Source organism: Oryzias melastigma, linkage group LG20 (assembly GCF_002922805.2).
Source record: "Oryzias melastigma strain HK-1 linkage group LG20, ASM292280v2, whole genome shotgun sequence".
NCBI classification, from domain to species: Eukaryota; Metazoa; Chordata; class Actinopteri; order Beloniformes; family Adrianichthyidae; genus Oryzias; species Oryzias melastigma.
In genome coordinates, this window is record NC_050531.1 from 2,441,346 (window position 1) to 2,454,709 (window position 13,364).

The 13,364-nt window shown below is 43.8% G+C and overlaps 1 protein-coding gene across 1 annotated transcript; it reads left to right on the top strand.

The window, feature by feature from the left end:
* The first annotated feature begins 4,233 nt into the window (after positions 1-4,233).
* On the top strand, positions 4,234-13,289 carry LOC112151525 (tumor necrosis factor ligand superfamily member 10). Its single transcript, XM_024280498.2, has 6 exons — positions 4,234-4,793; positions 6,724-6,849; positions 9,046-9,091; positions 9,162-9,308; positions 10,855-11,090; positions 11,967-13,289. Exons 1-6 carry the CDS (start codon positions 4,329-4,331, stop codon positions 12,174-12,176), a joined length of 1,230 nt encoding a protein of 409 aa, XP_024136266.1. The 5' UTR covers positions 4,234-4,328; the 3' UTR covers positions 12,177-13,289.
* The last annotated feature ends 75 nt before the right edge of the window (positions 13,290-13,364 follow it).

The window sequence follows — 13,364 nt, forward strand, 5'->3', positions numbered from 1 at the left end:
AATTATGTCCGTGTTTACATTAATGATCTTTCTCCACAAACGCTGAGATCAAGTCTACACGCTCTCAGACGCTTCAGGAGGATGTTTTTAGGATCTTCAACCATGAAGAACTCCAAAGTTCTTCAGTTTGACTTTTCTTTACTGTGAATCATACAAACATTAGGATATTACTGAAGGACTGAACAATACTTGTGGTCTAAACTGCACCAGTGTGGGGCACCATGACCCTCCTCTGTTGGAGTTTGGGTTCAGAGAGCAGCATTCTAAGAGAGGAGGTCTGGACTTCCACCTGGACACCCAGGAGGAGTCACATGTCTCTCCTGGGACCTCCATCTGGTTGGACAACTCCAGCAGGCGTCCTGGCCCTCCACCTAAACTTCTGGTTAGTACATCATTCCGCAGACACTTCATGCAAAGTGACCTGCAGATGACTTCAACAATCAGGGGAGTGTGAGGTTAGTCCCCTCCCAGGAACATGAGATCAGAGAGAGAGATCCACAGATGCAACATTTGATTTGAGGAGGATTCTGGATGCGAACAGAGAAGGTCAGAATGATCCGTATTATGTCAATGACCGAACCTAGAGAGCGGAGTCGAGGTCTGAATGAAGAAGTCTGGAATGGGGTAGAACAGGAATCGGCAACCTTTAACTGTGAAGGAGACATTTGGGCTCATTTGGAGCTTCATAGAATAGAATAGAATAGAATAGAATAGAATAGAATAGAATAATTTATTATTACAGACTCAAGGTCCAAATAACAAGACTATAAATAAGCCCAGCAGGAGGCCAACCCTCGAAGACTGACTTTGGACATCTCTGACGGAAGGGCTCGCCATTTTTGTTGCCACCAGTAATGTTAAATTGGGGTTGTGAGGGGTTGTAAGCCAGCGAGAGAGAGTGTAAACAGATGGATGATGGGAAATAGGGAGGGGCTTTGTCACTTTGTCAGACAGCTGGATCCAAGTGCAACAGGTTTTATCGGTTCAGACAGAAGAACGGGAGTGAAGCACAGCTAAAAGTCCACAAAGCTGAATCTGGGTCAGGCAGGCAGAGGTCAACACGAGCATGAGGGCATCAGAGGTCAACCAGAGAGGTCAGGGTCCTGGTGAGGGTCGGGGCAGGCGGCAGACGAAGCAGAAGATCAGGTCAGGATGAGAACACTCAGTGGCACAGACACGACTTCACATTGACCAAATCCTGCTGGGAGTGACAGCAGGGGCTGATGGGAAGTGTAGTGTGGAGACCCAGGAAGCGTTAGTACTCAGGTGAAGTATCCCACTGATGGCCAGAGGGGGAGACAAAGGACCGATTTATGTCAGGCTTACTCATCACCAACAGTCCCGTCCACAACCTGGAGGTGAATTTCTAATGAACTCCTGCCGCTCTGCAGAAACTATGTCCTACTAAGCGACAGATTTTTTGATTTGGGCTAAAAATGTAATTGTGACGAAGAGGCTGAGACATTAGGATCCATGTGCAAACGGTTTAACTGAAAAGAGCAAGACATAAACGGTGTCAAAAGGCAGGCTAAAACACAGAGGCGGCGAGGCAGAGAAGCGAGTAAAAAGAATCAAAACTGCTCGGACTGATGGGTAAACCCAATCAAGACTTCGCACCGAACGTAAGACTGGAGTGGGTATAAATGCTGGTGGTTCTGATGAGGATGAGGATGATCAGCTGTGCGTGGAGAGAACTGAAGCAGTGGATGATGGGAGTTGTAGTGAGGAAGATGGTTAATACTCAGGAGAGGGCTCCCTCTGGTGGTCGGAGGAGGACATGACTGAGTGAGTCCTCACAGTCATAATCATGATGATCAAATAAATTAAAAAATGATCGGAGAGGAACTTTAGGATGAAGACGGTCCACTCGACGACCCTCCATGGAACCGGACAACCTAAAATGGAACACCTGGTTCAGGTAACAAGCAGCGAAAATTAGAAAACAGGGAAGGAGCCCGAGATCGAGGACCTGGAACTTCCTGGGAAGACAAAATCTGCATTTCTGATTTTCGTCATTGGATTCATGTTTTTGTTTGGTTACATAACATAAAATTCAACATCAGGAGAGCTAAAGAACCTCCGACATTTTTGCTTGCATCAGTCGTGAACCGCGAGGCTGACCTTGGCACAGAACAATGCAAAGGTGCGTTTGGGTGGGAACTCCATGAAAGAGTGACCATCAGGCTTTTGGAAAAACAGTTTCCAGACGGAGGGACAATTCTAGGAAGAAAGCGGTCGGCTGGACACGGCGAGGGGGAGGAAAAAGGAGGGCACGAGAGAGTTGGGGGGGTTGGCCGGCTCTCCCCCATGTCAAAACTTGGCCGCCTCTCAGAAACAAACATCTTAATCCACAGTTTCTGGTGGGGGACTTCTTTTGTTTCTCCTGCTGCCAGCACGCTCTCCTGGACGGTCTCCACGCCGTCCAGCCACACACACACTCCCACGTGCACGCACGAGGCCTTGCAGATTGGGTTACCCCCAGCAGGCCCTGCGGGCGCGGCTGAGTGAAACCTAAGCGGACAGCTTGTCTCCCTGGGAGGCAGGGGGTGTGGAGCGGCTCAGCAGCCAGATTGAGGCCAGATGTTGCAGATGCAGGAATGAGCTGAAAGGACCAGGATCCATTTATAGGCCGAGGCTACAGAACAAGCAGCAGAGCCGCCGCCGCCGCCACCGTGACAGCAGGCGCTTCTCCGCTTCACCTTCAAACACCACCACCGCCTGGAACCAGCAGCAGAACTCCTCGAGGAGCTCCAAGAAAACGTCTGAATATTGATCACATTTAAGGAACCTGGGCCACATTTTTCAAATCTGCAACATCTGGATGTGATTTCGATTCATTTTAAGAGCAGAGCAGCACCAGTCTGAAGAATAAATGTTGCTATTGTGCTAGAACACCCTTTGCTCTCAATAAAAAACCTGTTTAATTTTAAAACTTCTCGTAAAATCCACGGTGGGCAGCGCTCGGTCGTTCAACCCCGATGAGGACAATCCTCCTTCCTGAAGTTCTGACGACTGTCTTTGGTATCAGGAACACAAACAGGAAACATCTCTGCTTGATCATCTACCTGTGCAGGTGTTCAGGTGTGGTCTGCATACCTGTAGCTAAAACACTTCACCAGCTTGTTTTGGCTCCTCTCTGTTTAGACGTTTGCTTGTCAAGCAGCGGAGCGACCTCGTGGTGGAGCGTTCGCACTGATTCTAGTAACTTGTGTGTTTATACCAGGTGTCTGCAACCTTTAATACTAAAAGAGCCTTTGGGCCTGTTTCTCAAAGATCAAAACCTTGTAGGAGACGTTAAGTCTTATTTCACCTTTTTGAAAATTTAGATGCATTCATATTATATAATGTGTTTTTACTATTTGGGAATAAATAAACAGAAATAGATGCTGGAAAATCCTTTTTTCTAAATGCGAAATGAGTTTTTACTTCCTTTTAAAATAATGTTTACTGAAAGTATAACAATCTGTTTTTATCTTTTTAATTTATGCTTTTATGTCTTTTGTAAGTTTTTAAAAACGTTACTGTACAGTTCTATAAATGTCTTAAAACAGAATATTTGAACTAAAAATCAATTTTTGTTTTCAGTTTGCTGCCGTCTGTCCTCTTTTGACTTCTTCAGAACCTAGAAAATCTTTTTTTTCCAGACATTTTTCTAAACCTTTCTGATTTCTGGACATATTTAAACTTTTTAAAATAGTAAATGAAGTCTTTTTTTGTCTCTTAACTAACTACAAAGGTTTCTGCTCTTTTCTCAGAACAGACCTGCTGCTGAACTTGAAGAACAGTCAGTGAAATAGGCCGCCGCCCACTGAACGCACGCATGGGGCGACGCTGACCTTCAATCGCCTCCATGTCTGGATGATTAAAAATAGTCCAGGGGATTGCCAGAGTCTGTTGTTTTGGCTCATTCTTGCTCTCGCTGAGGTCATAAAACCATGACACAGGCATGGATGGAAAGCCAGGAGGGACTAAAAGTGCATGGAGTCTTGTAAGCTGATAAAGAATGTAGTTTATTCAGTAAACATAAGAGAATATCATCAGCATATCATCGGAACGGTGCAGTTCTGCCTAACAAAGTTACTTAATGGAAGCACGTTTGGACGGGATCGAACACAGAGCCCTGTGGAACACCGAGACTGATTGCTGAATGAGGAAACTAGAATCTGTCAGACTAAAATGATTGAAAGCGGTTCCTGTGAATACCAGCGATGGTTCCAAATGCAGCAGCAGGTCTGAAAGAACAAGAACAGACAGGATCCCACCGCCTGCAGCTACGAGGAAACGCTTGTTACCGTCAGCAGAGCTGAGGTTTCCTGAAAGGAGATTCAATGACCAGAAATATGAGGAAACATCTTCAGAAAACCACGCTGTCCTGCAGACATGATGGAGGTTTGATGTCAGGAACATCCAGCAGCTCCCCAGGAGGTCTGCTGGTGCAGCAGAACATCAGCTGGACTTTAAGTTCCAACCCTGAAGGATGCATGGAGGAACATGCAGAAACAATAGACGTCCGAGTGCTGTCCTGCAGGCCCGCCTCCTCCTGCTCCTTCTCCTCCTCTTCCTCCTCCTCCGGGACGGGGAGGGTTGAAAGGGACTGGAAGGAGCCAGCTCTTTTGCTTTGTTCCCCCTCTGGAGCTCCGGGATCGGGACGGCGCGGCTCGGGTTCCGGGCGGCGGTCTGCCGTCATGACGGGCTCGGGTTCGAGGTTCGGGGTTCTGCTGCTGGTGCTGGTTCTGCTGCAGACGGTGGTGGTGACCTTCACGGTGCTGCGCTTCAGCGCGGCGCTGCACGCGGTAAGGAACGCCTCACCTGACCCCCGCACGCACGCGCCGGAGACAGCTGAGGAGCGTTTGGATCAGGCGCGTGCGCTTCGGTTATGCTGCGCCACGCGCGCCACTTTTGTGTAGCAGAGAGAATGAAGTATATGAGGTTTTTGTGTGATTTATGATTAACTTTTTTTTAACTTCAGCATCTTCATGAAACCAGATCAGGTCACCTCACTTCCGGTATGAAGCCAACCTGACAAACAGCTAACTCAAACCTGCAGGAATGTGGCGCAGAAACACAAAAATGTGCATTTCGAAATAAAAAAGTACATTTTCCGACTCCAATCATATTTATTATGTTTTCAAACTGTTCGCAGTGGTCTTTTAATTCAGATTTTGACATATCTAGGACATAGGCTGTCCAAAGTCCTTCCCTACTCACTTCTCTTTGAAAATCAATCCACAGTTTGGGTGTCAAACTCATTAACACAGGGGGGAAAAATACAAAACACACCTTAGGATAAACATTTATTGAACACTCTAAAACTACATTTTTAAAACTTTAAAACCGTAACTTTTTATCATAATTCTGAACTAGATATATAACATTACCTGTGATAATGCTAGTGTGAATGCTGTTAGCTGAATTTGGCAAAAATGTTAGCTAAATGCCAAATTAGCCCATAAAACAAACAAACAAACAAAAAAAAAAACGTTATGTTAGCCAAAACAATTAGCATATAGCTGAAAACATGGCTAAACTTCAAAATATCATAAAAAACCCAGAAAAAACCCTAAATTAGTCAAAACAGCTGGCGTGTAAATATTAGTCAAACTCCAAAATAGCCTAATAAAGCTTAAAAGAAAAGCCCTAAATTAGCCAAAACAGCTAGCATGTAGCTGAAATATTATCTAAACTCAAAAATAGACTTAAAATATCTTAGTAAATGCCAAAATAGTCCAAAAAACTAGCAGAATGCCAATTATGAAAACCTTAAAACTGTAACCTTTTAACATAATTATGAATAATAAAAAGGCTGAATATTATTCCGGAATAAATCATTTTAGGGGCTGGTCTAGGATCTGTTGACCATCAAATCTATTTTGTTGGTATTTGGTCCATTCGGGTTTTGCTTAGTTTTGATTGTCATCAACTGTTTTTCATGGTGGTTCTTAACAAAAGTGTATAACTTGTAAGGTGGTAAAGAAGATATTTTTTTTTCTGTAAATATAAGTGAGCATCATCAGCATATCATCAGAACGGTGCTGTTCCGCCTAACAAAGTTACCGAATGGAATCAAGTTTGGAGTATACAGTAGTGGATCGAACACAGAGCCCTGTGGAACACCAAGACTGATTGCTGAATTTAAGAAACTGGAGTCAGATTTAAGTGATTGAAAGCCGTTCCTGTGAATACCAACGATGGTTCCAAATCCTATTTCTAGGACATAAGTTATGTCTGAGTTCCTTCACCGCTCACTACATAGAGCATTCGAGATTTTGTAGTGCGGTCCTACAATTCCAAAATCGAGTACATAAGTCATTTCCTAGAAGTCTTTGTGAAAAACTAGTGTGCATAGACCACAATGCATTGTGGTCGAACAAGCTCTCTGCAGAGCGGCAGGAGGTCAAAAGAAGGTTGGTGCTGAGAGCTCTCTGTTTACACTCTCCCCTACTAGCTTACACACCCCAGCCTTATGTTACCTGTAAGACAAAAATGGTGAGGAATATCACAGCTATCCAGCCGTACAGGTTTTTTCCGGCTGCTCCTGAGTTACAACAATTTGAATAAAGTAAAACTCAGAAATGCAATTTTAAACCGAAGTTTCTCCTCAGAAAAATCCCACCAAAACACGTTAAAAACATGTAGAGACGTTTGATTTCTCCTTAAATGATGAACACAGTTCTTCTGCTGCCGTTTTGTAACAATCGGATCTTTTTTTTCTTTACTCCACAGATGAAGGAGACGTTCGCCAGGAGCAGCACTTCCTGTCTGACGGGCGCCAACCTGCAGAGCTTCGCGGCCGTCCAGGGCGATCCGTGCTGGCAGGTCACTCAGCAGCTCCACCTGCTCATCGAGAAGGTCGGACCTCATCCGCATGCTTTCATGCATGAGCTCATTGTCCCGCAGCTCGCCGCGCCGTCAAGGTTGTTTTCCACTTCGCTCTTGGCTCGGGTCTCACAATGCCCCCCCCTTAACCTAACCTCTGTCAAAACTCCCCACCCACTAGATTTTGGAGACATTACTAATGCAACCCCCCCCACACTTTAACTGTGAAACCCAAAACATCAGGATTTGAGTCACTTCTGGGATTTTCTTTAAACATTTGGAAGCGTATGTGAAACGTACAAACCAACTCCAGCTTTATCTTTCAAACTCTGGGTGGAGGCTCATGATTCCTGAGGAAAACACTGGAGAAACGAGTCACAATGAGCTCCTTCATGGCGGGGAGATGTGATCCTCGGAGGTCTTATCGACGCAGGTATGCGCTCACCTGCCGGCTCTGTGTGAGAGCCGGGCAGGCGCAGTCGGGTTTGGCTCTGAACCGTGACGCCTGTTCCAGAACTTAAGCTGTTGCTTCTTAGACATGCTTTAGTGACGCTGAATTTACCCCAAAAAACGTCGACTTTTTTGGACCGATAAAGGAAAAAGTTTCAAGCAGAGAAATCCTCTGTGGTGCGCGAGCGTCTGAAATGTGAGGACAGCCTCCATCCTGCAGATACTTTAGTGGTTGAGTAGCGGTCACTGTCAGCGGGACGTCCAGAAGACTGTCAGCCTTTTCCAAAGTCTGGATCCTTGATTCATTGCAGGCACAGTTACAGTTTCCTCCCCACTACGTCCTGTTTGTGTGAAGATCTGCTGCTGATGGAAATGATAAGAAGTTTAAGCTGTGGATGTTTCCAGGCTGGTTGTGAATGTGACGGTGCAGGATTTGCTGATTCAGCTTTTTAAAAGAGTTAATTAAGCTCCAGTTTGATTTAATGGAAGCTTCTCCAGACACCTGACTGAGGGGAGGATTTACTCCTAACCTGTGTAACCGAGTGGTAACAGGAGGATTTTAGTTACTAGTCTTCCTGATGAGAAAGAAACTACATTAATACGTGGGTATCTGAGTAGTTGTTTGTGTTCCACTTTTGGACACTAGAGGGCATAGTTCTACTAATCAGAGCCAATTTCATGTGTGTAGAGAATTATGGGAAAACCCCGGAAGACAGGAGTAAAGGGGGTAGACTGCACTTTGCATCGGCGTCTTGAACAATGAAATTTGAGAATGTTGCGTCTGTTGGAGGCTCTGCTGCGTTTCTGACGGACGCCGTAGTGCGTTTCTGACGGACGCTGTAGTGCGTTTTTTAATGGATGCTCTGCTGCTTTTCTGATTGACGCTCTGCTGTGTTTCTGATGGACGCCCTAGTGCGTTTCTGAGGGACGCTGTAGTGAATTTCTGACGGACGCTGTAGTGAGTTTCTGAAGGACGCTCAGCCGCCTTTCCGATGGACGCTCTAGTGCGTTTCCGACAGACGCTTTAGGGCGTTTTTGATGGATGCTCTGCTGCTTTTCTGATTGACGCTCTGCTGTGTTTCTGACAGACACTCTAGTGCGTTTCTGACAGACGCACTAGTGCGTTTCTGACAGACACTCTAGTGCGTTTCTGACGGACGCACTAGTGCGTTTCTGACGGACGCACTAGTGCGTTTCCGATGGACGCTCTAGTGCGTTTCCGATGGACGCTCTAGTGCGTTTCCGACGGACGCTCTAGTGCGTTTCCGATGGACGCTCTAGTGCGTTTCCGACGGACGCACTAGTGCGTTTCCGACGGACGCACTAGTGCGTTTCTGATGGACGCTCTAGTGCGTTTCCGATGGACGCTCTAGTGCGTTTCTGACAGACGCACTAGTGCGTTTCCGATGGACGCTCTAGTGCGTTTCCGACGGACGCTCTAGTGCGTTTCCGACGGACGCTCTAGTGCGTTTCCGACGGACGCTCTAGTGCGTTTCTGACGGACGCTCTAGTGCGTTTCTGACGGACGCACTAGTGCGTTTCTGACGGATGCTCTGCTGTGTTCTGATAAACGCTCTAGTGGGAGAGTGATCCGTTCCAGGAAGGGATCTGTTTCTGGAACGTCTTGTTTTCCTTCTTCTGATGTCGGCGCATTTCAGGGTCAAAGGCTGTTTGGCAGATAAACGCTGTAACTCCTGATTTCACTTCAACTCCAGCCTTAGATGACAGTTTTGAAAAACTCAAATGTTTGCTTCTGAAATGTGTTTTGTTCCTCCTCAGTCGTTGTCTCAGCGCTACCAGAGCCAGCTTTCATCGGCTGTCAGAGGTGAGAAAACTCTAACGGATCAGGAGTTCAGCGTCTCCTCGTGACCTAAAGCTTCATTTCCTGTCGTCAGATGAAGTTTCTCGGGTGCTGCCGTCTCTTGTGATGGAGGACAGAGCGTCACTTCAGCCCAAAGTGGCAGCTCATGTGACAGGGAGCGTTTTTCCCAAGCTGCAGCAGGGAGGAGGAGGAGAAGGAGGAGAAGGAGGAGGAGGAGGAGGTGAGATCAGCGTGGAGCTTCGGTTTGTCCAGAGACTCAACATTTTAGTGAAAAATACCATAAAACAGGAAAATACACAAACAAAAAAGTATAAACACTGATAATAAAAAGTGTTAAACATGAATTAATAAAAAAAAAAAATCATTTTTGAAGTTTGTTCATGTTTACGTTTTAAATTAGATTTTTCCATGTGTGTAGATGAAGGATCTGCAACCGTTAACACTTAAAAAAAACCACTCGTGTCGGACTATAATAATAGGAGCCCTTTAGAAAAATAAGACATCTGTTTATATTTATTATGTTATTGTTACTAATGTGAGGAATAGCGATGAAATTTGTTTTTTTTGGCATAACTAAGACAAAAGCACTAAGAGAAAATAGTTGTTTTCTTAATGAATCCAACTTTCACAGAGGTTGACAGGACATCCTTTCAAAATAAAAGCCCTCCTGTCCCCTGTGGGATCGGCTCATTGCAGTGAATGTAGTAACAGGTAGTGTGAGGTCAGAAGTGGAGAAAAAATGAGCACAAATTGTTTTACTGTTGTTGGTTCATCTCAAGCAACATTTTGTAAATTAGAATAAAGTGGCTCTTACGTATGTTTGAACCACTTAAAAACTCAATAAAAATATTTATTTTTGGGTGTTTTTAACGTATGCTTGGGACATTTTTCTGGTGACGGAGGACATGTAAAAAGATAGAAAATAAAGATTTAAATTGCATTTATGAGTGTTCAAGTAAAATGTTGTATATCAGGAGCAGATGAAAAACTGCTCTTTGATCTCCTAATGTTTTCTGTGTCTCCAAAATGTTTAGCTAGATTTTGGTAAAAGCCGTGCCACTGGATGAGTTCCTGGGGCATTATGGGTACTGGAGTCAGAAACCTTACATAGTGATACGTAGAACTGTATGCTTCAACTGCTTGTGAATAAATCGAGTAAAGTTTGACTTTTCCAAGTGTTTCGTTGAACTTGTAGTCCAAAAAGTGTCACTTTATAAGATTAAAAAATATATATTATTCTTTATGCAGAAACCTTTAACGGAGGGGTTAAAGAGGAACAATTGAAGGGTAAAAGCCATTATGGAGGGTCAGAAGAGCCACTTTTGAGGGGGTAACAGAGACACTATTGAGGGGTAAAAGAGACACTAAGAAGGAGTAAAATAGCCACAATGACGGACTAAAAGAGAAACAATAATGGGGTCAGTGTACAGCATAAACACTGTAACGTTTTATTTACCATCAGGTTCTATGATATTTGAAAATGATAAATAAGATGAAAAGTGACATTTATGTGAAATCTCTCCTGCCGCTCTTTGGAGACGCTCGCTCTCTGACCCTAAAGTGGTGAAGCAGAACCTCCTGAGGAGGGTTCACTTTCACACGGACAGCAGGTGCAGTTTGGTACATCTGGGGACTCAATTAAGTTATAAGGTCTGCAGGAGGGGGGCTGTTGCCCCCCAGCCAGATTTTGCTTAACAAATGTCTCTCGCAGACGTGGACAAACGAAGGGCTGGTTTTCCCTAACCTTTGTCCCCTCTGTGCTGCAGCTTCGGTCTCCCTCCAGAGGAGGGTCCAGGGCCAGAAGATTTCGTGGTGGGAGGGGCAGAAAGGGCTGGCGTTCCTGCAGGACGTGGAGCTGGTGGACGGGGAGCTGGTGGTACCCCGGCCCGGCCTCTACTACATCTATGCCCAGACCTACTTCAGACACACCCACTCCCTGGAGGAGCAGGGTGAGGAGGGCGAGGACAGGGGGAGGCCGCTGCTGCAGTACGTCTATAAGAAGGTGAGGTTCTGACCCGGTGGGTCACCTGGACCCGCTGTTCTCATCTACTCTTCTCTGCTGGTTTCTGGACTCTCCATCTTTGATTTTGAGCTGAAAAGCTACAATGATGCATTTTTGTTGCACTACAAATGTTGGGAGATCATGTAAACAGAGAGCTCTCAGCAATGGGGAAGGGGGGCGGGGTTGCTCCATGTCCACAATTCAGAGGTGAATTTCTTATGAAATCCTGCCGCTCTGCAGAAACCATGTTTCCTAAAAAACAATACAGATTTGGGGATTTTTTTCATCATAATTAAACTTAAACTTTAAAAATAGACCAAAAGAAGATCAAACAGTGACTTTAACTTCTGAAATGTCTTCCTGCCGCTTGGAGTTGCTCCACTTCCTATAACCCAGCGGTGTCGGACTCAATCACACAATGCTAAACTCCAAATAGCCTAAACAATCGTAATAAATGCCAAAATAGTCCAAAAAGCTATCAGAATGCCAATTTTTTAAACTTTAAAACTGTAACTTTTTAACATAATTATGAATAAAAAGGCAGGAATATTATTCCAGAATAAATCAACTTAAACTTTAAATAACTTTTATTATTTTACTCTCCATAAAAATATATTTTGTCAAAATTATACAAGTACAAATTAAGCGCAAGATAACATCAGGCCATTAATAAAAATAAAATGATCTGGAGGGCCGGATCCGGCCCCCGGGCCTAAACTTTCACACATGCTATAACATGTAAAACACACAAATATTTGGGTGTTTTGGGGGGCTTGAGTAACTAATGTCAGAGAAATGTCTTTCATTTATTAGAAAAATGTTATTATCTGTAAATCTTAGCGTTGGTTCCTCCCTGATCATTCCCGGTTTTCCCAGATGAGCTCATACCCCGTTCCCATCTTGCTGATGAAGACGAGCCGGACCTCCTGCTGGTCTCGGGATTCCGACTTTTCTCTGCATTCGGCTCACCAGGGAGGCCTCTTCCCGCTCAGCGCCAGCGACCGGCTGTTCGTCACGGTGACCAACGCCTCTGCTGTGGACATGGACGAGAAGAGCAGCTTCTTCGGGGCGTTCCTCGTCAGCTAGAGAAGCAGCAGAGCTTCAACCAAACTGATGCGTCGCTAGAAAATGAACAAACCCGATGAAAGGAAAGAGACATCTCTGGAAGACTGTCAGACTCACGTCGGTTTGTAAATGAATCCAAAATGGACTTCAAGAAGACAATATTTTTGTTATTTTTTTGGTTGAGTTTCGACATTTGAATAAACTGGAATTTATTTTTATAAAAGTCTACACTAGAGGGTGCTGTTTCCTCACTTTGTGCAGATCTGTTGAATTTGTATGAAGTGATTTTTGTACCATCATATTGCAAATAAAAGTTACAGATTTGAGATCAAAATCGGCTAAATTCCAAACAAAATGTAAAGTGTTGAGAATAAAATTTCATAAATTGCAAACTTCATAATTTGGTGTGGCACAAACATAACGCTGAAAGAAAAATTTGAACGCAAAGTCAAAGATATGGTGAAAGCGAGATGAGACACTAAGCATCTGAAAACTTTTTGCTGCAAACGAAAATATTTTTTGAAAGCAAAAATATAAAAAGTTTGCAAATGCGAAAACATGTTTTGAAAGAAAAAAAGATTTTTGAAAGAAAATGTTTATTTTCCTTTGCAAATTATTAAGTTTTCTTCCTAAACATTTTGTTTGCAATTTTGAAACTGTTGATCTCAAATCTCTAACTTTTGGTTGCAATATGGTGGCACAAAATCCCTTAAAAATGTTTTTTGTCGTGTCGTTTTTATGAACTGACCTTAATGATGCAGGTTTCTGAATGTAACAAATGTTCTCCAACAACAGATTCTAACACAGCAAGAATGAAAAAAAGATTTTTACTCAAACATTCTAGAGAGAATATTTTTTTAACCACTGAACTGCAACTAGTTTTTGATGTTTTTCTGAGCTGAAAACCCAAAAAGATGTTGATGTTGTTAGAAAACATCTAAAAGGGAGTTTTTGCATTTAAATATGTAAATGTTGACTTCCTTTGTCTGGAACATGAGTAGTTACTTCAAAATAAGACAGTTCCTGCCTTTACTGAGGTAAAAAGTCAAAATAAAATATTTACTTTTTTAATTTTCTTAATTGTGAAACTATTTCATGTAAATATTTATTAAAAACGAAGTTTAAAACGTTTGATATGATCAGTTTCCCTACTTATTTCCTGTCCTCTACCGCCCCCTATTGTCCATCTTTAACATTGCAACTCCAAAT

Coding starts and splice junctions, on each gene's coding strand:
- LOC112151525 (XM_024280498.2), top strand. CDS start 4,329: ATGACCAGAAATATGAGGAAACATCTTCAGAAAACCACGCTGTCCTGC. Junction 4,794..6,723: donor TCAGCGCGGCGCTGCACGCG/GTAAGGAACGCC, acceptor TTTACTCCACAG/ATGAAGGAGACGTTCGCCAG. Junction 11,091..11,966: donor TGCAGTACGTCTATAAGAAG/GTGAGGTTCTGA, acceptor CGGTTTTCCCAG/ATGAGCTCATACCCCGTTCC.